Source organism: Amblyraja radiata, chromosome 4 (genome assembly GCF_010909765.2).
Source record: "Amblyraja radiata isolate CabotCenter1 chromosome 4, sAmbRad1.1.pri, whole genome shotgun sequence".
Classification (NCBI taxonomy): domain Eukaryota; kingdom Metazoa; phylum Chordata; class Chondrichthyes; order Rajiformes; family Rajidae; genus Amblyraja; species Amblyraja radiata.
In genome coordinates this window covers 17,323,890-17,345,709 of record NC_045959.1, presented here as the reverse complement: position 1 = coordinate 17,345,709, position 21,820 = coordinate 17,323,890, and the positions used below count along the sequence as shown (strand labels likewise).

Here is a 21,820-nt window from a genome sequence, read left to right as displayed (position 1 = left end):
CCCATTAGAGATGTGCAGTTTGGTCAACATAATGGATTGTCAAACAAGCTTGTAGTTTGATGGTCACCATTAATAATAATATATTTAAGGCAATCTGAAGAAAGATTACTGGTCATGGAGTACCTCGTTTCTCTTTCAACACTAAATGGACATCAAGTGATGGTTTAAGCCAGTGCTTCTTAAACTATTTCAGTGTCATTCACCCTTGAGTCTTTATCACAAAATGTCATTCACCCTCGACTAAATTTTCTTATGTTTTTTGGTAATTTTCGTCTTATTTTCCCTTGTGTATAATTTTATATATAATTTATTTTGTCACATGAGCAAAAAACATAAATTAACTAATTTCTTAAGTATTTATTTTATTCAACTTTTTGAACATCCTAAAAATATGTAAAGAAAACTAGGAGTGAAAAATAAAAAAAGTTTAATTACCACTGGAGTTAGAAAATCATTCTACTAGAATGATAAAAAACCATTCCAACGTCTAAACACTGGGCTTCAGCCCCATCCTACCCTTTCGGGCTTTGATTACTGCAGTTTTTGTCTTCAAAAACTAGTTCAAATGCCTTTTTTAAGCATAGAAAAAATATATAAATATCTGAATAAATTAATTTATTCACCCTTCATTCACCCCTCTAGTTTAATTCTCCCCAAAATGATTTCATTTGCCCTCTGCGGGAACCATTCACCAATTTAAGAAGCACTGGTTTAAGCTACATTAATAGTTTGGCATAATATTTGTCTGGGTACCAAAACATTTTTGTGTATTATGTGAAGAAATGCTATCCAAAACCCACTCACTAAGTGTCTACATGTGACACACATACACACTGACACAGCCTGGCATTTCCAGTGATGCCAAACCTTCTGGATGTTCAAAGTGGGCCGTTCATACTGTAAAGGGTCAAAGGTGAACATTTGCGGCCTGCCTCTGGTTGGTAAAGGCAAGCAGCCTTTCCCAGTCTATACGTGATTTTTATCTTGCAGAGGATGGGTATTCTAGTAAACAATTTTGGTTCCACCCACTCACCTCACCATGTGTAATGTCTAGGCTCCCAACACGTCTCTGTCAATAACAGACCTCCAGCCTATCTGCACTCCCTCCACCAACCACTCACATCTCCCATCCAGCAGAGTGCCCCATCCTCCGAAGTTGCTTCTTCCCTTGATCCATTGAGAAGCCACTTGCATCCCACTCCACATTCCCGCACACCACCACCCAGGCATCACAGCTCAGGCATCATACTGGCACAGCTGATAGAATTGCTGCCACACAGCTCCAGTGACCCAGGTTCAATTCTGACCTTTGATGCTGTTTGTGAGAAGTTTGCACGTTCTCCTCGTGACCACACAGGGTTCATCTGGGTGCTCTTGTGCACCTGAAATGTGCAGTTTGGTAGATTAATTGTCCACTGTTATTCCCCCTGGTGTATATATGTGTGTGGTAGATTCAGGGTGGATTTGATGGGGATGTGGCAGAATAATAGTACAGGATTAGTGTAAAGGCAGCTTGATGGTTGGAATGGACTCAATGAGTACACAGGCCCAATCCCCCCCACCCCCCCTCCCACCTCCACCATCCTCAAAACCCTGTGGATCTCTCTCTACCTCCTCCCGACCAACCCTCTGTCATTTGCAGTCTACCTGGTTTGCTCTGCGAACTCTAACGTCATCTTTCTGTGGAATTTTCACCAGTAAAGTCAGGATTATTGCACACAGCTCCTTGGGCCTTGTGGCAATGATAGAACATTGCTGGCACTAAAGATGGAATGGCGACTAACACCAGATACCACATATCCTATATCTTTTTAGTCCTTTCAGATTTTCCGATCCTTTAGCGCATTGTCCCTGAGGTTTCATTTACAACATCAGTAGGAAGATGGTTTCCCTTCAACTGGTTCCCAGTTGAAGGGAAACGAGTTGAGGTTGATTGATTGAGTGTACTTTTTCATTCACTTCTTCATTAGATTAGGAATTCACTGCCCACCAAATGAAACACACAGCATCTAGTCATCTTATATGAATGTCCTTGGTTGTTTGAAGACGTCCTGCATCTTACCTGCTTGTCCAGGTGGGCCTGGAAAGCCGAAATGCTCTTCACCCTTCATACCTTTGGCTCCCTTCATCCCATGCTCACCTAAACAAAAGAGTATTGTTAAACTGCTGTATATGAAAAAGAACTCATCAACTTCCGTGCCCCTGTGCAACTTTAAGCTATGTTTTTCTGGAACAGCAATGAATCGGAGAGCTTTGGGACGAAAGCAAAACGTTTTCCATTTTCCTGTCAGCCACGTGAACAACTCCGCATCTAATATCTAATAATCAAAACAAAGAAAGGTAACTCTTTGCACCCAGTTTTATAGTGCATCTAGTTTTGAATCTCTCCACTTTTGCTAATTAGTCTCTCTTATCAGTCTGGTGTGCATTTGATGCCTTAAATTACCCTACTCTGTAGATATCAGATTCAGATTCAGATTCAACTTTAATTGTCAATGTCAGTGTACAGTACAGAGACAACGAAATGTAGTTAGCATCTCCCTGGAAGAGCGACATAGAATATGACAATAAATACATCTATTTACATGGATACAGTCATAGTGTTTTCCTGGTGGGAGGAGTGACCAGGGGGGGGGGGGGTGATTGGCAATCACCAAGGTACATTGTTGAGTAGTGTAACAGCCACAGGGAAGAAACTGTTCCTGGACCTGCTGGTCCGGCAACGGAGAGACCTGTAGCGCCTCCCAGATGGTAGGAGGGTAAACAGTCCATGGTTGGGGTGAGAGCAGTCCTTGGCGATGCTGAGCGCCCTTCGCAGACAACGCTTGCTTTGGACAGACTCAATGGAGGGGAGCGAGGAACCGGTGATGCGTTGGACAATTTTCACCACCCTCTGCAGTGCATTCCGGTCGGAGACAGAGCAGTTGCCATACCATACTGTGATACAGTTGGTAAGGATGCTTTCGATGGTGCAGCGGTAGAAGTTCACCAGAATCTGAGGAGACAGATGGACCTTCTTCAGTCTCCTCAGGAAGAAGAGACGCTGGTGAGCCTTCTTGATCAGAGTTGAGGTATTGTGGGTCCAAGAGAGGTCATCAGAGATGTTGACCCCCAGGAACCTGAAGCTGGAAACACATTCCACCTCCGTCCCGTTGATGTGGATGGGGGTGTGCGTGCCGCCCCTAGACTTCCTGAAGTCTACAATGAGCTCCTTGGTCTTCTTGGAGTTAAGGGCCAGGTTGTTGTCAGCGCACCATGCTGCTAGGAGCTGGACCTCCTCCCTATAGGCCGACTCATCGTTGTTGCTGATGAGGCCAATCACCGTTGTATCATCTGCATACTTGATGATGGTGTTAGTACCATGTACAGGTGTGCAGGTGTGTAGATATGGTTACCATATCCAGAGATTTTTGTACGCTTTCTGACATGGCCAAGTCGACATGGACATTTGTAAAAAAGGGACCTGTTTGTTATTTGGGGATGTACTGCAGTTTTTCTGTATCAATGTTTTTATTAACCAAAGTCATTTAGACATAAGGGAGAAAGATACAGTATCTCACTGAATCGTCAAACTGGCTTGAGGGGATATACAGCTGAGAACTATTCCACTGTTCCCAACTTCACGATGTGTTTTCTGAGTACACATTACTGTACCTTTCATTCCTGGTAGTCCGGGCTTACCAGGGAGCCCCCTGTATCCTCGCTTGGCTGTTTGGCCTGGGTACCCATGTAATCCCCTCTGTCCTGGCTGCCCTGCGGCTCCAGGTTGTCCAGGATCTCCTTTAATTCCTTCACACTGGCAACTTGGTCTCATGCTGTGAAGTAACGATGGCAACTGAGCTGTGTAATGGGGAGAATGTAAAACAGTCACTGTTATATTTCACAGGTCTCTATTATCTTCCAAAGGCGAAATCAGTATTAATATTTCACCGTGCATTAAAAACCTCAAGCACAGCGGTGATAGGGGCAGTGTCTGATGGAGACATCCCTCAAATAAGTGAAGGGATATATCACCCCAGGGAGCCACATGTGACATGGGGTCCTGGTATAAGGATAGTTTGTGACCACTGCCGAATGTGACATGAATGCATTTATAGACGCTGAGAATGTCAGAAGAATTTCTGTTTAGTATATATTTTTCACGCTGAATTAAGTATATTTTTAGAAAAAGATTCTGTGCACCTAGTGCCCTTGAGCATTTGTTAGTTTGGCGGTGCTGTCAAGGTAGCCTAGGTGAGTAACAGCAGTGCAATTTGTAGATAGAAGTGCCAATCAAGTGGGTTGTATTGGTGCTGGGTGGTTTCAAGCTTCTTGTATTGCTGGAGCTGCATTCATCCCAAGAAGTGGAGAGAGTTGTATTTGTTTCAACCTAAAGGACACCTAATTCATGATGAAAAGGAGCACAAGACTCATGGACAACCCCTACATACGAACCAGTGTTTGCGAGACCGGCATGAAGAATCAATATGGATTTGCCGGCTTCCGGGGTCTTCTGCGAGGTGAGAATGTGAGAATTTCCACGGCCCTTATGTCCTCACAGCCACCTACGTCACCTCACCTATGTCACCACACCTCCCCTGAGTTGCCAACAATCAGGGGCTGGGTCGGGCCGAGCAGAGCTAGGAGCGCTGACTATTCTCACTGCTCATTGTCAGCGAGGCTCCCTGGTTGCTCTCCCTGTGCCTGCTCGCTCTTCACCCTCAGCTGTTTCTGTGATTCTCTCCCACACACCGTTCTCAGGAACGGGACCCTGTCATAACTTGAGGATTACCATGCAAACAATGCCACAAGCTTTTGAGAAAGCATTCTAGTGATATTGTGTTAGTCTGAATAAGGGTCCCGAACTGAAATGTCACCAATCCTTTTTTCCAGAGATGCTGCCTGACCTACTGAGTTACTCCAGCATTTTACGTCTATCTTTGGTATGAGCCAGCATCTTTATTTCCTTTTTATTACATATTGTGTTGGTGTTGGCTCCAGTCAACAAGTGAAACTGCAGGTACTTACTGCGTAGCATGTTGTTGCATAATTTCATCACATGCTCTTCTGTGACAGGATTTGCCTAATTAGAACAAATGGAAGTTATTTTTGTTGTAACTTAACAGACACAAGAAATCAGGTGGGAACAGTTTTTCAATAATACCTACTGGTTTCCCGGGGAGTCCAGGGGCACCAGGCAGTCCAGACAGGCCCTCCTGCCCAAACGGTCCACGTGGTCCCATAGGGCCTATTGGCCCAGGTTCACCATTCCTGCCTTCAGTCCCCCTCTCACCAGATGGCCCTGTATTCCCTTTCTAAGCAACAAGAAGGAAAAAATATTAATTACAGGTGCAGTGTGAGAAGACTTGAGCAAAGCAGCAGGAGTCTGGTTCCCCCAAACTGCTCCATCACACGGTAAAATTACATTTCATTTTCAATCACGACTCCTACTAATTTATTCAGATGCCCCATAGAACTTAGCCCATAGCACGACTCTGAGTTTTGTGCGGACTTGGGCAGAACAGTTGCCATTCCAAGCTATAATGTGCAAAACTGAAAGTCGTGTTGGCAGCACAGTTCATCATGAAAGCCAGCGACAAGTCCACTCCCCCCCCCCCCCCCACTGACTCCCTATACTATTCACGCTATCTCAGGAAAGCAGCCAACATACTCACACCCCATTCATTCCCTCTCTAGCATTAGGCAGAAGATGCAAAACCTTGAAAGCATGTACCACCAGATTTAAGAATACCTTCTTTCCCCCTGTAATCAGACATCTGACCTGGCACCTCATTTACGATCGATCTATCTACTTTGTTGCCAGCTTTTGTATATTTTTAGTTTATTTGCACATTCTCTGCATCAGTAACACTCTAGTCTGAACTTTGTTTACGTTCTCTTTCGCACGGACTAATTCAAAATATTGATAATCCTCTGAGTTAAGGAATGCTTCCTCATCTTCATTTCAAATGGTCAACTCCTTGTTGTGAAAACATGCCTCCTGGTTTCAGTAGAAATATTATCACCACTGTGGAGCTCTCCAACAGATAAGTATGTGTGCCAGTTCCAATCAAAGGTAATGTTAATTCGATCTCTGCAAATTCTGCCTTATGGTATTTACAGTGTTCCCTCTCATTTCAGATATCTGCAATAATGTTTACCTCAGTCCCAGCACTGTAATTTAATTCTCCTCTGTCTTCATTCACCTCCCTCTATTTACACCTCCTCCAGACAGAGCAGTTGAGATCAACAACCCTTCCCCACGTCTCTCGCTCAGACAGCTCCATCACCATTTGTGTTATCCAGTCTCTCTTGGCCTCCATCCTCTTTGGTCTCTACACCTCTCTCACTTCTCTGCAACTTGATTTCTATTTTCTCAGTCTGAGTGAAAGGTCATTGCCCTGAAACATTCCCTCTCCTCAGTTGCCGCTCGGCCTGCTGGCAATTCCCAGCATTCACTGCTTTTATTTGCTTTACATTATTTCCCAGAAACTTACCACTCCCTTTTCACCTTTGGCAGCAGTTGGTCCCTGCAGAAATGTAAACACAGAAAGTTACTAATGAAACACTAACTGAGTGCTGTGATTTATAAATGATGAAGTAATACATTAAAGTAATTACCTGTGGCCCTGGAGAACCAGGGGGTCCTTCTCTACCTCTTTCAGCCTAGGTGAACAAAATAAATACGTCACTCAAAAACATATCTGCTCCGAGAACTCCACTCTCTGCCATATTGTAAGCTAGTTATCACAGAATTTATTGTAGACTTATTACACCGTATGCGCAAAATGAAAGTTGCAACACCCTTCATCATGTTCTGACAGCAATCACCCATCTGCCAATGAACTCCCCTCACCTGTATTCACCTATCACTTGTGTAGGAAGGAACTGCATATTCTGCTTTAAATCGAAGATAGACACAAGATGCTGGAGTAACTCAGCGAGACAGGTAGAATCTCTGGAGAGAAGGAATGGGTGACGTTTCAGGTCGAGACCCGTCTTCAGACTTCAGTCTCCAGAGATGCTGCCTGTCCCGCTGAGGAACTCTAGGGGTGTGTCTATCTTCCACTATCTTCATTTGCCAGGCTTTGTTGCACCACTTCCTCTCTATTCCTAATTTCCCTCCATACTCCCACCAATCTGAAGAAGTGTCCAGACCCAAAACATCACAATAGGCAATAGACAATAGGTACAGGAGTAGGCCATTTGGCTCTTCGAGCCAGCACCACCATTCAATGTGGTCATGGCTGATCATCCCCAATCAGTACCCCGTTCCTGCCTGTTCCCCATATCCCCTGGCTCCGCTATTTTTAAGAGCCCTATCTAGCTCTCTCTTGAAAGCATCCAGAGAACCAGCCTCCACCACCCTCTGAGGCAGAGAATTCCATAGTCACCTATCCATTCCCTCCACAGATGCCTGGCCCACTGAGTTCCTCCAGCACTTTGAGTTTTGCTCAAGATTCTAGTATCTGCAGTTTCTCGGGGCTTTGTTAAATAGTCCCTCTGGACTCAATCTATTGCAGGGGAGTTTAGAATGTTTTTGTCAAGACCCCAGGGCTCTTCTGCTCCATCACATCTGTGACCCAAGGGGCAAACATTTTTCACCTGCAACCTCATACTATTGCAATGAGTAAGTAAGGAACAGGAGCTGAAGACAATGATCTAGGAGCAGGAGAAGGCAGGAAAGGTCAGGATATTGATGGGATGAATGAAGGCCATGGGTTGGTGGAGGTGAGGAGATGAATCCAGGAAAAGGAGGGGACTGGGGTTGTGGAGTGAAGCATGAGTAGAGGATGATAATTATCAAGATGACTGAGAATGGGTTAAGATAGTCTGAGAATCATTTTGCACAAAACAATTCATTGACCCAATTCATCCATGCGGTCCAAAATGCCCATCCCCACTAGTCCCATGTGCCAGCATTTGCACCCATATCCCTCTAAATGTTTCCTTTCCATGTACTTGTCCATGTATTCTTCAGGCAGCTCATTCCATATTCCCATGTCTTCTGTGTGAAAAAATTTCAATCCGATTCCCAGAACCAAGGGGATTTGAAAGCAAGATCCGAGTGCCGTGAGGTTATTGGTGAGGAGATGGTTGACGAAAGAACCCCTGGTGAAGAAGCAGATGTCTAGGATTCCTGGCAATAGTACAAAGCAGGATCAGACCATTTAACTAACAACAAAGCAAGCCTCTGCCACCTTGTTAAGAGAGGCTCCAGTGTTCAGGGCCTTGGCCATTTAGGAACTGATACATTTGGCAGACCCCAATATTGTCATCAAACCCTCCCACATACTACCATTTCCCTATGCACAAGAGACACTTTACACCTGCTAATTAAACTACCAACCTGCATGTTTTTGGAATATGGGGGGAAACTGAAGGACTCAGAGGAAATAGATTCAGTCGCAAGGAGAACATGCAAACTCATCATAAACACAAAAAGCTGGAGTAACTCAGCGGGCCAGGCAGCATCTCTGGAAAGTAGGAATGGGTGATGTTTTGGGTTGAGACCCTTCTTCAGACTGGTTAGGGATAAGGGAAATTAGAGATATCGTCGATGATGTGGAAAGATAAAGAACAAGGAATAAAAGATATACAAAAATGAAACGATGATAAAGGAAACAGGCCATTGTTAATTGTAGGTTGAAAATGAGAAGCTAGTGCAACTTGGGTAGGGGAGGGATAGAGAGAGAGGGAATGCCGGGGCTACCTGAAGTGAAATAAATCAATATTCACACCACTGGGCAGCATAGTGCTGGCGATCAGGATCAAATCTGGGCCACTGGACCTGTGAGGCAGCAGATCTACAAGCTGGGTCAATTGTGATGCACTTTTAAGTGGTCGATCTGCCACCATAACTTTCTAAAGGGATAAGTAGCAAGTGGAGTGGAAGCAGAAGGGATGTAGAATAACCTGCAGGGTCAAAGGAAATCACATGGGTGTGGGACATGCTGCATTGCCCTTTCACCCAGCGATTAGGGCTTAACAGACTGACTGGCCTCAAGTGGGGTATTATTATGTAATTCTGCAAGTGAGAACTGTCCAGTATGTAAGAAACTGATGCCATGGATGTTTAGTTAAAGCAAAAACTGAGAAGGATGCATTTATTACCTGGCTGCCTTTCTTCCCAGGACTTCCTGCTTCACCCTGTAAAATATTAATACAAAACACTGCAAAAATTATTGCATCAACTGGTTGACAATGTTAAATGCAAATCATTCAGTTGCCAAATTTAAATTCTTTTGTCATAATCTGTTGTTCAATATGTGGGCACATTGCTTTAGCTTAATGCCCCTCACAAGCACATCCCTCCATTTAAATATCTATATGGGACACTGTCTAAGACAATGGCATCTATCACCTAAAATCCCAACCATCTGGGTCTTGCATCATCTCACTGCAGGAAGTACAGCATTCTGAAGTTCCACAATGTCAGGTTCAGCAACAGCTACAACTACAAGGTTCTTGAACCAACCCACATGACCCTATTCCACCTCGACAATATAATACTACAGTTCACCCCTTGCACTACCGCGCACTTGTTCTTGTTCTAAATGTGTTTTGCACTAATGTCTTATTTTTCTGCAGTCTTTTTAGAAATGTTATGCGTAATTTATGTATAATTTATTTTTGGTGTGTGTTTGTCTGAGTCTATGCGCCTGTGATGCTGCTGCTAGCAAGATATTAATCGTACCTGAACCTCAGGGTACTTATGTATATGACAATAAACTTGACTTTATTTAGTAATTTTAAACACAATGCAAATTCTCTCAACAGAATCCTTGCTCATTGCACATTATTGAGGTTCCGTAACCTTTGTAAAGAAGGGTTTAATAAACCAAAATTAAGATGGTTTTCATTTGGTAGCATTTCTGGATGTTGTTCAATTTAAAAATGCTTTATTTGTTTGGTGGAATGAAACTGGTACCAGGTTGAGAATTCTGTCGTTCATCCATACCTTGTCTCCCTTTGTTCCAGGAATCCCAATTGACCCAGATTGGCCTGGTATTCCAGGCTCTCCTCTTAACCCCTGTAAGTGATAACAAATTGTGAATTAACTTTATTTTAGTTTTTCTGGCATTCGTTATATGAGGGAAACAAATCAGACAGAAATTGTATTCATCTTGATAACGGAACTTTGGGCAAGTCTTAATGATCCAAACATTTTCAGAAGAACAAAATTCTAGTGGGTTTAACACCGCTGTGAATGAGTTAAATCTTGTAAGGCATCCATTAGGATTGTATGGTTTGTGAAAGCCACTCTCCCTTCCCTAAGACAAGTTAAAAATAATACTGAGAAGTGAACATGTTGGGAGTGAACAGAAGTGAACAGAAGTTGGCCAACGGATGAGGTTGAGTCTCAGCTTGCTGCCTCTTTAGCAGCCTGTTTATTATCTCCATTAGAATCAACAGATTAATATAGCAGATTAATATAGCTGTGTACAACATTAGTTTCACAGCATGTGGTAGCTGGGGTTTGAACCTTCTCTGTACTTGCCATAGAGGGAGTACAGAGAAGGCTCACCAGACTGATTCCTGGGATGGCAGGACTTTCATATGAAGAAAGACTGGATAGACTCGGCTTGTACTCGCTAGAATTTAGAAGATTGAGGGGGGATCTTATAGAAACTTACAACATTCTTAAGGGGTTGGACAGGCTAGATGCAGGAAGATTGTTCCCGATGTTGGGGAAGTCCAGAACAAGGGGTCACAGTTTAAGGATAAGGGGGAAATCTTTTAGGACCGAGATGAGGAAAACATTTTTCACACAGAGAGTGGTGAATCTCTGGAATTCTTTGCCACAGAAGGTAGTTGAGGCCAGTTAATTGGCTATATTTAAGAGGTCGTTAGATGTGGCCCTTGTGGCTAAAGGGATCAGGGGGTATGGAGAGAAGGCAGGTACAGGATACTGAGTTGGATGATCAGCCATGATCATATTGAATGGCGGTGCAGGCTCGAAGGGCCGAATGGCCTACTCCTGCACCTATTGTCTATGTTTGAAAGAGGACCCTCAAGCCTGGTCCGCCATTGAATAAAATCAATGCTGATTCATTTTCTAACGTTGTATTGCTCCTTCATTACTTATCCCTCAATATCACTGGTTAACAATCCCAGATTTACAATTAGCAATTGATCTTGCTTTCATTTCCCAAAGTCTCAGAGGTTATGGTGCATGAGAACACAGAAACAGGCCCTTCAACTTCCCCGTATCCATCTTGACCATTAAGGGCCTGCCTATACGAATTCCATTTATCAACACAACCTGTAGTTTGGTAAGCTAGGTGATTTTAGTGCTTATATAAATACCTCACTGTAAGTGTGCTTGCTTCCACCACATACCCAGGCAGTGCATTCAAGACTTAAACCGCTCTTCGGTGACAAATTCTTTCTTTGATTTGCTCCAAACCTTTTACACTAAACCAATGCCCTCCAGTTTTAGACATTACTACTACTCTGTCCAATCTATGCCTCTAATTTTGTATACACACTTCAATTACCTCTTCTGAAACACTTAATTCCAGGTAATATCTTGGTGCATCTCCTCTGCACCCTTTCCAGTGGAATTGCATCTTTTCTACAGTGTGGCCATAAGAAATTGATAAAATAAATAGCAATTGTCTAATCAATATTCCATAAAGTTATGGAAGAGAGTTTTAAACTATCACTCATGTGTACAAAGTTGTCTGAAATGTGTTCCTAATGGTTTGGCTCTGATGGGTCCTTGCTTGGAACAACTTGGTTATTGTGTTTGCTACAATCCAACAGTTCAATTCTTCTTCATTATCTGTGAAGTACAGTGCAATATCTGGAGACCATGAATGAAGCATAATAGCATACTTTATTTTCTTGCCATTGAGTATTTTGCCACAAGGGTGGTTGAGGTAAGGAAAGAGTGCATCTTGGAAGGGGAAATTAGATACACTTTTGACAGTGGGTCTCAGGGAGACTATAATAATGGATGGGATTTATATAGCGCCTTTCTAATACTCAAGGCGCTTTACATCGCATTATTCATTCACTCCTCAGTCACACTCGGTGGCGGTAAGCTACTTCTGTAGCCACAGCTGCCCTGGGGCAGACTGACGGAAGCGTGGCTGCCATTCTGCGCCTACGGCCCCTCCGACCACCACCAATCACTCACACACATTCACACACAGGCAAAGGTGGGTGAAGTGACTTGCCCAAGGACACAACGACAGTATGCACTCCAAGCGGGATTCGAACCGGCTACCTTCCGGTCGCCAGCCGAACACTTAGCCCATTGTGCCATCATGTCGTCCTATAGTTCAAGATATGGCATAAACCTCTCAATATAATTTATTGGTACCATTTGGAAGGACTGTTCAAATTGAGAACTGAACATTTCATCATAAATCAGATGATCCGAACATGAAAGGATAAGCCCATATTTGTGTGTAGGATGCATGAAATCTATTTAATTCGTCATGTATCTCTATTGGTGGCGCATTGGTGCAGCGATACAGTCGCTGCCTGTATGGAGTTTGTACTTTCTATCTGTGATTGTGTGGGTTTTCTCCCAGTGCTCCGGTTTCCTCCCACATCCCAAAGACGTGCAGGTTTGTAGGTTAATTGGCTTCTGTAAATTGTCCCTAGTGTGTCGGATGGAACTAATGCCATTGACTCGGTGGGCCGAAGGGCCTGTTTCCACGCTATTTTTCCAAACTAAACTCAACTCCTGAGAGTGCCATGTAGCATGACTGTTTCCCTGAGAAAACAGCAGCCATTTACAGTAGTCAATGACAGTGGGCACAAGATGTAACAAGTGATTTCATGTCCATATTTCCTTATGACATACATGGAGGCTAACACAGTCCATCAAGTCTACATCAACTCTCAGAGCATTCCCATCAATCTCTCCCCTTTTCCCCACATATATTTCCTTCTAACCTATTCTCTCTCACTTGCCCAATGAATTCCTCTCCCACCTACTAATTATTCTACCTCCCTCCGATGCTAAGTGGCAAAAGCCAATTAACCTATTACCGTGTCTTTGGGATGTGAGAGGAAACCGGACCTCTCAGTGGAAATTCATGCGGTCATATGGCAAACGTACTGTAACTCTAGATAAACTAGGTATGTTACAAAACGTACCTTCAGCGGCGCTGCAGTTCTGCCACTGGCCGACTTTGGCGCCTTTGAGGGGGGGGGGGGGGGGGGGGGGGGTTAAAATGCGTTTTTTCTCCTACCTGTCCTGGATATATTTTCTCGGAGTGCAAGCTTTTGCTGAAGAATCGTTCCGACGGCCGTTCTATGATTTTTTTTTTTTTTAAATCCCCCGACAAGTTCAGCGCTAGAGTAATTTAAAAATCAGTTTCTAAAGCCGTCAACGCTGACAACGGGGCCGGATTTCACGTACGGGACAGGTAAACGAAAGTCGTTTATTTTATGTATAAAAGTGCTTCTTAAAATGCCTTTAATCCACATTTTACATTGCGAAACGGTGATTTAAGACCCATATGAACCGGCAGTATTTTTCCTGCCGATATGGGGGTTCAAATTCACCGCAACTGCAACCATATAACCATATAACAATTACAGCACGGAAACAGGCCATCTCGGCCCTACAAGTCCGTGCCGAACAACTTTTTTCCCTTAGTCCCTTAGTCCCACCTGCCTGCACTCATACCATAACCCTCCATTCCGTTTAAATCAGGGAAGGTAGTGCATCCGTGGATAACAAGGGAAATCAGGGATAGTATCAGGGATAGTATCAAAGCGAAGGATGATGCGTACAAATTAGCCAGAAAAAGCAGCATACCGGAGGACTGGGAGAAATTCAGAGACCAGCAGAGGAGGACAAAGGGCTTAATTAGGAAAGGAAAAATAGAATATGAAAGAAAACTGGCAGGGAACATAAAAACTGACTGCAAAAGTTTTTATAGATATGTGAAAAGAAAGAGATTAGTTAAAACAAATGTAGGTCCCTTGCAGTCAGAAACGGGTGAGTTGATCATGGGGAACAAGGATATGGCGGACCAATTGAATAACTACTTTGGTTCCGTCTTCACTAAGGAAGACATAAATAATCTGCCGGAAATAGCAGGGGACCGCGGGTCAAAGGAGTTGGAGGAATTGAGTGAAATCCAGGTTAGCCGGGAAGTGGTGTTGGGTAAATTAAATGGATTAAAGGCCGATAAATCCCCAGGGCCAGATAGGCTGCATCCCAGAGTACTTAAGGAAGTAGCTCCAGAAATAGTGGATGCATTAGTAATAATCTTTCAAAACTCTTTAGATTCTGGAGTAGTTCCTGAGGATTGGCGGGTAGCAAACGTAACCCCACTTTTTAAGAAGGGAGGGAGAGAGAAAACGGGGAATTACAGACCAGTTAGTCTAACATCGGTAGTGGGGAAACTGCTAGAGTCAGTTATTAAAGATGGGATAGCAGCACATTTGGAAAGTGGTGAAATCATTGGACAAAGTCAGCATGGATTTACAAAAGGTAAATCATGTCTGACGAATCTTATAGAATTTTTCGAGGATGTAACTAGTAGCGTGGATAGGGGAGAACCAGTGGATGTGGTGTATCTGGACTTCCAGAAGGCTTTCGACAAGGTCCCACATAAGAGATTAGTTTACAAACTTAAAGCACACGGCATTGGGGGTTCAGTATTGATGTGGATAGAGAACTGGCTGGCAAACAGGAAGCAAAGAGTAGGAGTAAACGGGTCCTTTTCACAATGGCAGGCAGTGACTAGTGGGGTACCGCAAGGCTCAGTGCTGGGACCCCAGCTATTTACAATATATATTAATGATCTGGATGAGGGAATTGAAGGCAATATCTCCAAGTTTGCGGATGACACTAAGCTGGGGGGCAGTGTTAGCTGTGAGGAGGATGCTAGGAGACTGCAAGGTGACTTGGATAGGCTGGGTGAGTGGGCAAATGTTTGGCAGATGCAGTATAATGTGGATAAATGTGAGGTTATCCATTTTGGTGGCAAAAACATGAAAGCAGACTATTATCTAAATGGTGGCCGACTAGGAAAAGGGGAGATGCAGCGAGACCTGGGTGTCATGGTACACCAGTCATTGAAAGTGGGCATGCAGGTGCAGCAGGCAGTGAAGAAAGCGAATGGTATGTTAGCTTTCATAGCAAAAGGATTTGAGTATAGGAGCAGGGAGGTTCTACTGCAGTTGTACAGGGTCTTGGTGAGACCACACCTGGAGTATTGCGTACAGTTTTGGTCTCCAAATCTGAGGAAGGACATTATTGCCATAGAGGGAGTGCAGAGAAGGTTCACCAGACTGATTCCTGGGATGTCAGGACTGTCTTATGAAGAAAGACTGGATAGACTTGGTTTATACTCTCTAGAATTTAGGAGATTGAGAGGGGATCTTATAGAAACTTACAAAATTCTTAAGGGGTTGGACAGGCTAGATGCAGGAAGATTGCTCCCGATGTTGGGGAAGTCCAGGACAAGGGGTCACAGCTTAAGGATAAGGGGGAAATCCTTTAAAACCGAGATGAGAAGAACTTTTTTCACACAGAGAGTGGTGAATCTCTGGAACTCCCTGCCACAGAGGGTAGTCGAGGCCAGTTCATTGGCTATATTTAAGAGGGAGTTAGATGTGGCCCTTGTGGCTAAGGGGATCAGAGGGTATGGAGAGAAGGCAGGTACGGGATACTGAGTTGGATGATCAGCCATGATCATATTGAATGGCGGTGCAGGCTCGAAGGGCCGAATGGCCTACTCCTGCACCTAATTTCTATGTTTCTATGTTTCTATTCCCTTCTCATCCATATGCCTATCCAATTTATTTTTAAATGATACCAACGAACCTGCCTCCACCACTTCCACTGGAAGCTCATTCCACACCGCTACCACTCTCTGAGTAAAGAAGTTCCCCCTCATGTTACCCCTAAACTTCTGTCCCTTAATTCTGAAGTCATGTCCTCTTGTTTGAATCTTCCCTTTTCTCAAAGGGAAAAGCTGATCCACACCAACTCTGTCTATCCCTCTCATCATTTTAAAGACCTCTATCATGTCCCCCCTTAACCTTCTGCGCTCCAGAGAATAAAGACCTAACTTATTCAACCTTTCTCTGTAACTTAGTTGTTGAAACCCAGGCAACATTCTAGTAAATCTCCTCTGTACTCTCTCTATTTTGTTGACATCCTTCCTATAATTGGGCGACCAAAATTGTACACCATACTCCAGATTTGGTCTCACCAATGCCTTGTACAATTTTAACATTACATCCCAGCTTCTATACTCAATGCTCTGATTTATAAAGGCTAGCATACCAAAAGCTTTCTTTACCACCCTATCTATATGAGATTCCACCTTCAAGGAACTATGCACGGTTATTCCCAGATCCCTCTGTTCAACTGTATTCTTCAATTCCCTACCATTTACCATGTACGTCCTATTTTGATTTGTCCTGCCAAGGTGTAGCACCTCACATTTATCAGCATTAAACTCCATCTGCCATCTTTCAGTCCCATTCTTCCAAATGGCCCTAAATCACTCTGTAGACTTTGGAAATCCTCTTCATTATCCACAACACCCCCTATCTTGGTATCATCTGCATACTTACTAATCCAATTTACCACACCTTCATCCAGATCATTGATGTACATGACAAACAACAAAGGACCCAACACCGATCCCTGAGGCACCCCACTAGTCACCTGCCTCCAACCCGACAAACAACCATCCACCATTACCCTCTGGCTTCTCCCATTCAGCCACTGTTGAATCCATCTTGCTACTCCTGCATTTATACCCAACAGTTGAACCTTCTTAACCAACCTTCCATGAGGAACCTTGTCAAAGGCCTTACTAAAGTCCATATGGACAACATCCACTGCTTTACCCTCGTCAATTTCCCTAGTAACCTCTTCAAAAAATTCAAGATTAGTCAAACATGACCTTCCAGGCACAAATCCATGCTGACTGTTCCTAATCAGACCCTGTTTATCCAGATGCTTATATATATTATCTCTAAGTATCTTTTCCATTAATTTGCCCACCACTGAAGTCAAACTAACAGGCCTATAATTGCTAGGTTTACTCTTAGAACCCTTTTTAAACAATGGAACAACATGCGCAGTACGCCAATCCTCGGTGACTATTCCCGTTTCTAATGACATTTGAAATATTTCTGTCATAGCCCCGGCTATTTCTACACTAACTTCCCTCAATGTCCTAGGGAATATCCTGTCAGGACCTGGAGACTTATCCACTTTTATATTTTTCAAAAGTGTCAGTACTTCTTTTACTTTGAAACTCATAGTATCCATAGCTACTCTACTAGTTTCCCTTACCTCACATAATTCCTTGGTGAATACCGAAGAAAAGAAATTGTTCAATATCTCCCCCATCTCTTTCGGCTCTGCAGATAGCTGTCCACTCCGTCTCTCCAATGGACCAATTTTATCCCTCGTTATCCTTTTGCTATTAATATAGCTGTAGAAACCCTTTGGATTTACTGCAACGTTTTGAGCATTCCTCAAAAACCCACTCGCAAGATGATTTAAATGCCCATTAATTTACGAGAATTAAACACTAAATTCCTTCCATTTGGCCTATAAATCCATGACAATGAGATTTAAAAATCATGTTATATTGTGAATTCTTGTGTGAATGTTATTTGGACACTTAGGCTATTTAAAAATGTTGATCTTTTCTTAAGAAATGGATAGATGTTTAGATCTAGTAATTGAATTTTGTAATTAGCTACAATTGGGTAACTAACTAATTATATGCTTTAATTTCAGGTCATCCAGGTAAAAATGTTTCATATTTGTTTCAGAATGCTTCAATCTATAATAACTGAAACATTCTTTCAGTTCTCTTAATTTTTAAGAAGGTTATGGGCTTTTGACTGTCCTTGATCACAGCCTTTTTGTTAAGTGAATGGAAAAGCAATAGGGAACAAGATGCTAATTTCCTAGTATGAAAATGGCCATAACTTTTTTAATACTGAAGATTTGAAAGTGAATTAGGTGTCAAATTAAACTTCTTTTTATGCTTTATCTGACGGGATAGATTGCAGACTTGATTTTTTTAAATCTCAAAATTTTGGAACATCGCTAGATAAACAGCACCTAAGGTTAGGAGTAGCTGGAGCTACAAGGCAGAGGCCCTACTAGCTGTACACCTGAGTTTCTCAATCTGAGGACATTCCTTTTTTTTAAATTTATTTTAAAAAAAAAAATTTTTATTAGAAGTACGGTAAATTACAATAATACACAACACATATATCTTAATACATTTTTTGTACCGCTTCATTTTTTTAAGCTTTAAGAAAAAGATAGAAGTAAGGAAAGTAAAGAAAGTGCGCAAGAGTCGTGAAGTGCAAGAGAGTGTTGGGAAAAGAAAGTCCCTTAGAAAAGAAGTTAGAGAAGGAAGTAAAGTAAGAAAGTAGACCCTAGAAAAGAAAGAAAAAGAAAGTAGGGACAATCGCTCTATTATAACATTAAACTCCGCAGAAAGGGGACTACCAACCATCAATCTGAGGACATTCCAACCGTTAATTCAGAAACTTAGATCAAGACACAAAAACTAATATCATAATAAACACCAAAACAATATGCTAGTGTGTTGAGTTAAAACTGTCTCAAGTTTATCATTAAGCACATTAATTAGACAGTCAATGAGATTTTGATGTTACTCACTGGTGAAGCTGCACGTCCTGGGAGTCCTGGCAGCCCCCACTCTCCGACATCACCCTAAATAAAAATAGTGATGCATAGTAAAGATAGGGAGGTCAGGGGGGGGGGGGGTGGGGGTGTTACAGAGATAGGAAAATATGTAGCACTGGGAGAGGGTGACAGAGATGGAGGGGAGGGTTTATGAACCTGAGGGGGGGTTAAAGAGATAAAAAGGAATGTCAGAGCGGAGGGGGTTTCAGGGCAAGATGGATCTCAGAGACAGAAAGTGCAGAGCTGGAGGGGGTTACTGGGATAGAGAGGGGTGTTGGGTCCAGAAGGGGTTACAGAGAAAGAGAGGGGTGTAATGGACACATATACCATTTGATTCCCCATATTGTCGCAGGTGGGACTTAGAGCATGTTTCAGGTGCAATCTAATTATGACAGAATAGAGAGTGAAGGCCCTGTCCCTTTTTCTCAAGTTACTCACAAATTCTCCTGAGTTTTCCCCTTGATTCGAACTCGGAGAATTACGGTAATAGCCATTCGTAGGTACTCGGGGCTATTTTTTTAACTCGTGGACATTTTTCAACGTTGAAAAAACGTCCCGACTTACCTGATGCCCCGAGTTCCTACGGCTGGCATTACGAGCCGCTACGAAACATCTATGGACTCCTACGGCCTCCTATGGACTTGCAACGGACATTACCCGACATTCCCCGAGTTCGAATCAAGGGGAAAACTCAGGAGAGTTCGTGAGTAACTCGGGAAAGTGGGTCAGGGCCTTTAGGGATTGAATCACTGGGACTTCTTTGTGGGATCAAAGGTAAAGGGACCAGCAGGGAAGGGAAGCACAAGAGGAAAAGAAGTGGAGAGGATGAACGAGAGTATGAGGAATTGGATTTTGCATTGTTTCTCACAGTTCAGGGATAATCTGCCTGTTGAGATATTAATTTGCCACATCCAACATATTAAACAACATTGAATATTTTAATGTCCAAATTGTTGCTGATTTCTTGAATTGCTCCTGTTCCCTTGGTGCTATTCACTGAAAGCACGGCTGAACCTAACATTCATACATAAACAAGAAATTGAATGAACTAACACCAATAAATCAAGATCTGCTCTGCGATATTTCCTGACCATACACTCAGAACTGACTGATATTTTTTTTAAATTACTGTTTCTTTGAAGGGTTGTTTCTTTGTGACTTTGCAAGAGACTTAGTTAATTTTGCTTTAGCAGGAAATGCCACACTTTAAAATGATATCAACTAACAAAATATATAATTGTCATAACAAAATGTATTGTCAACAGTTAGTTTTATCAGTGGAAAGAAAACCTTCTTTGTGAAGTTGGTCTTTGAGTGTTCTTTTCAGTATTATCAAGCAAAGATATGAATATGTCAGCCCTAAGGATATCAAGGCAATAGACAAAGGACAAGGAAAATATTAAATGGAGATTACAATCATGTAGGAAAGAATGCACATTATCCAGTGCAGGAATGAGTTCCAACACTCTCCAAGAAGAGGCCTATTATGATTTTCTCATTTGATTTTCTGGTAATTATCATGTTGATCACAATGGACAGAGTGAGGCTACTTTAAAACTGGAGGAACAGCACCGCATATTATACTTGGCTAGCTTGTAACCCATTGCTTGCAACCCATTGCTTACAACCCATTATCAGCAATATTGAATTTTCCATCTTCGTCCCACCCTCTCTTCCAGCTTTCTCTTCCCACTCCAATGAACTCTGAAGAACAAACCCAAAACAAATCATTGCCAGTCCGTTCCCTCCACAGATGCTGAGTGAACCTCTGAGTTCCTCCAGCCCTTTGTGTTTTGCTCCAGATCCCACCATTTGCAGTCTCCATTTTGTTAGTCCACACTACTTTCTCTTGTCAAAGCCCCAACCTGTTTATTTTTTACAGGAAGATTTAATTTCAATATTTTTCTGTGTTTTGGAAAAATAATTATATTAAAAGTACCTGCTAAAGACGTAGCTTACATAACATTAGGTGTGTACCCTATAACAATTGTAACATATAGCCAGTTGCTTCCAGTACATTTCCAGTGCAAACTTGGCTGGACCAGTTTTCCTGTGTGGATGTAAGGCACAGCAAGGATAGTCCCTGCTTGTAGGATTCACTTCTGTTGAAATAAGCTTTCTGCTTGTTAGTTTGAACTCTCCAAAACCTTGGAGAGAACTACTGAGATTAGATAGAGCTCTAGGGGCTAGTGGAATCAAGGGATATGGGGAGAAGGCAGGCACGGGTTATTGATTGGGGACGATCAGCCATGATCACAATGAATGGCGGTGCTGGCTCGAAGGGCAGAATGGCCTCCTCCTGCACCTATCTTCTATGTTTCTATGTTTCTATTGGACATTTCAGGAAAAAAAACAATTAGATTGGGCGTCTGAAAAGAGATGAACATAGCTAACAAATAATTTCAAAATTATGCGAGATCTTGATCGTCACCAAGTTTTTACACATCGGTTAAAGTAAACACCAAGACTCGTCAATATAGGATGGTCACCAAGAAATCAAATGGGGAACACTAAGAGACTTCTTCACCCTGCCTGTTGAGAATGTGGATCCCACACTCCCACATTTGGAGTGGATCAATGCATTATGATTGTAGCTCCGATTACAAAAATTGCCTTACTATTGAAATTATTGTATAATGCATATTCTTTTCTGACACTCTACATTAAAACTGGCTTACTATGCTGATCTCAACCCACCTTCTTGTTGCCTTCAATCCCATTCAGAAGGGCTTGGAGATTTAGTGTTTAGTTCTGCGTTTCTCCTCTCTGACCTGTGGATTTGCCCTTACCCCGAGGCAATTTCTCCCTATCAAATCCCACTCCTCTCCCAACGCTGCCAATGACAATTCCCACTGCCAAGAACCACATTATTTTCAGCCATAGCATTTCAGATCAAAGAGACACAAAGAACTGTCCACTACCTTGAGCCCCGGATGTCCATCATGCCCAGGTAGTCCTTGATATCCTTGCTTGCCCTGCAAAGTTAAATACAAATCATCAATAGACCTGAGGTATTTATTTAGTGCAGATGGGCCATTTTCAAAAGAAAAGTTTGTTCCCCTCATCCCTCGGGGGGGGGGGACAAGGGAGGAAGGCACATTTCACAACCCTACCTCCAGTGGGCAGTTATGCTACTTTTCTCAATGCATGGACTGCTCTGCTCGTAAGTGA

The 21,820-nt window shown here is 42.8% G+C and overlaps 1 protein-coding gene across 2 annotated transcripts in view; it reads right to left on the bottom strand.

Moving 5' to 3' along the window:
- Positions 1–2,003: 2,003 nt before the first annotated feature.
- Positions 2,004–21,820, bottom strand: part of LOC116971861 (collagen alpha-1(XXI) chain-like) — a 165,516-nt gene continuing 145,699 nt past the window's right edge. For both annotated transcript variants that reach the window (XM_033019024.1, XM_033019023.1), the window contains 10 exons: positions 21,571–21,624; positions 18,623–18,676; positions 9,941–10,012; positions 9,094–9,129; positions 6,601–6,645; positions 6,477–6,509; positions 5,148–5,294; positions 5,008–5,062; positions 3,655–3,840; positions 2,004–2,140 (listed from right to left, as the gene is read on the bottom strand). In XM_033019024.1, coding sequence (XP_032874915.1) covers positions 2,019–2,140; positions 3,655–3,840; positions 5,008–5,062; positions 5,148–5,294; positions 6,477–6,509; positions 6,601–6,645; positions 9,094–9,129; positions 9,941–10,012; positions 18,623–18,676; positions 21,571–21,624 — 804 coding nt within the window. In that variant the 3' untranslated portion in view covers positions 2,004–2,018. The remainder of the gene's footprint in view (positions 2,141–3,654; positions 3,841–5,007; positions 5,063–5,147; positions 5,295–6,476; positions 6,510–6,600; positions 6,646–9,093; positions 9,130–9,940; positions 10,013–18,622; positions 18,677–21,570; positions 21,625–21,820) is intronic.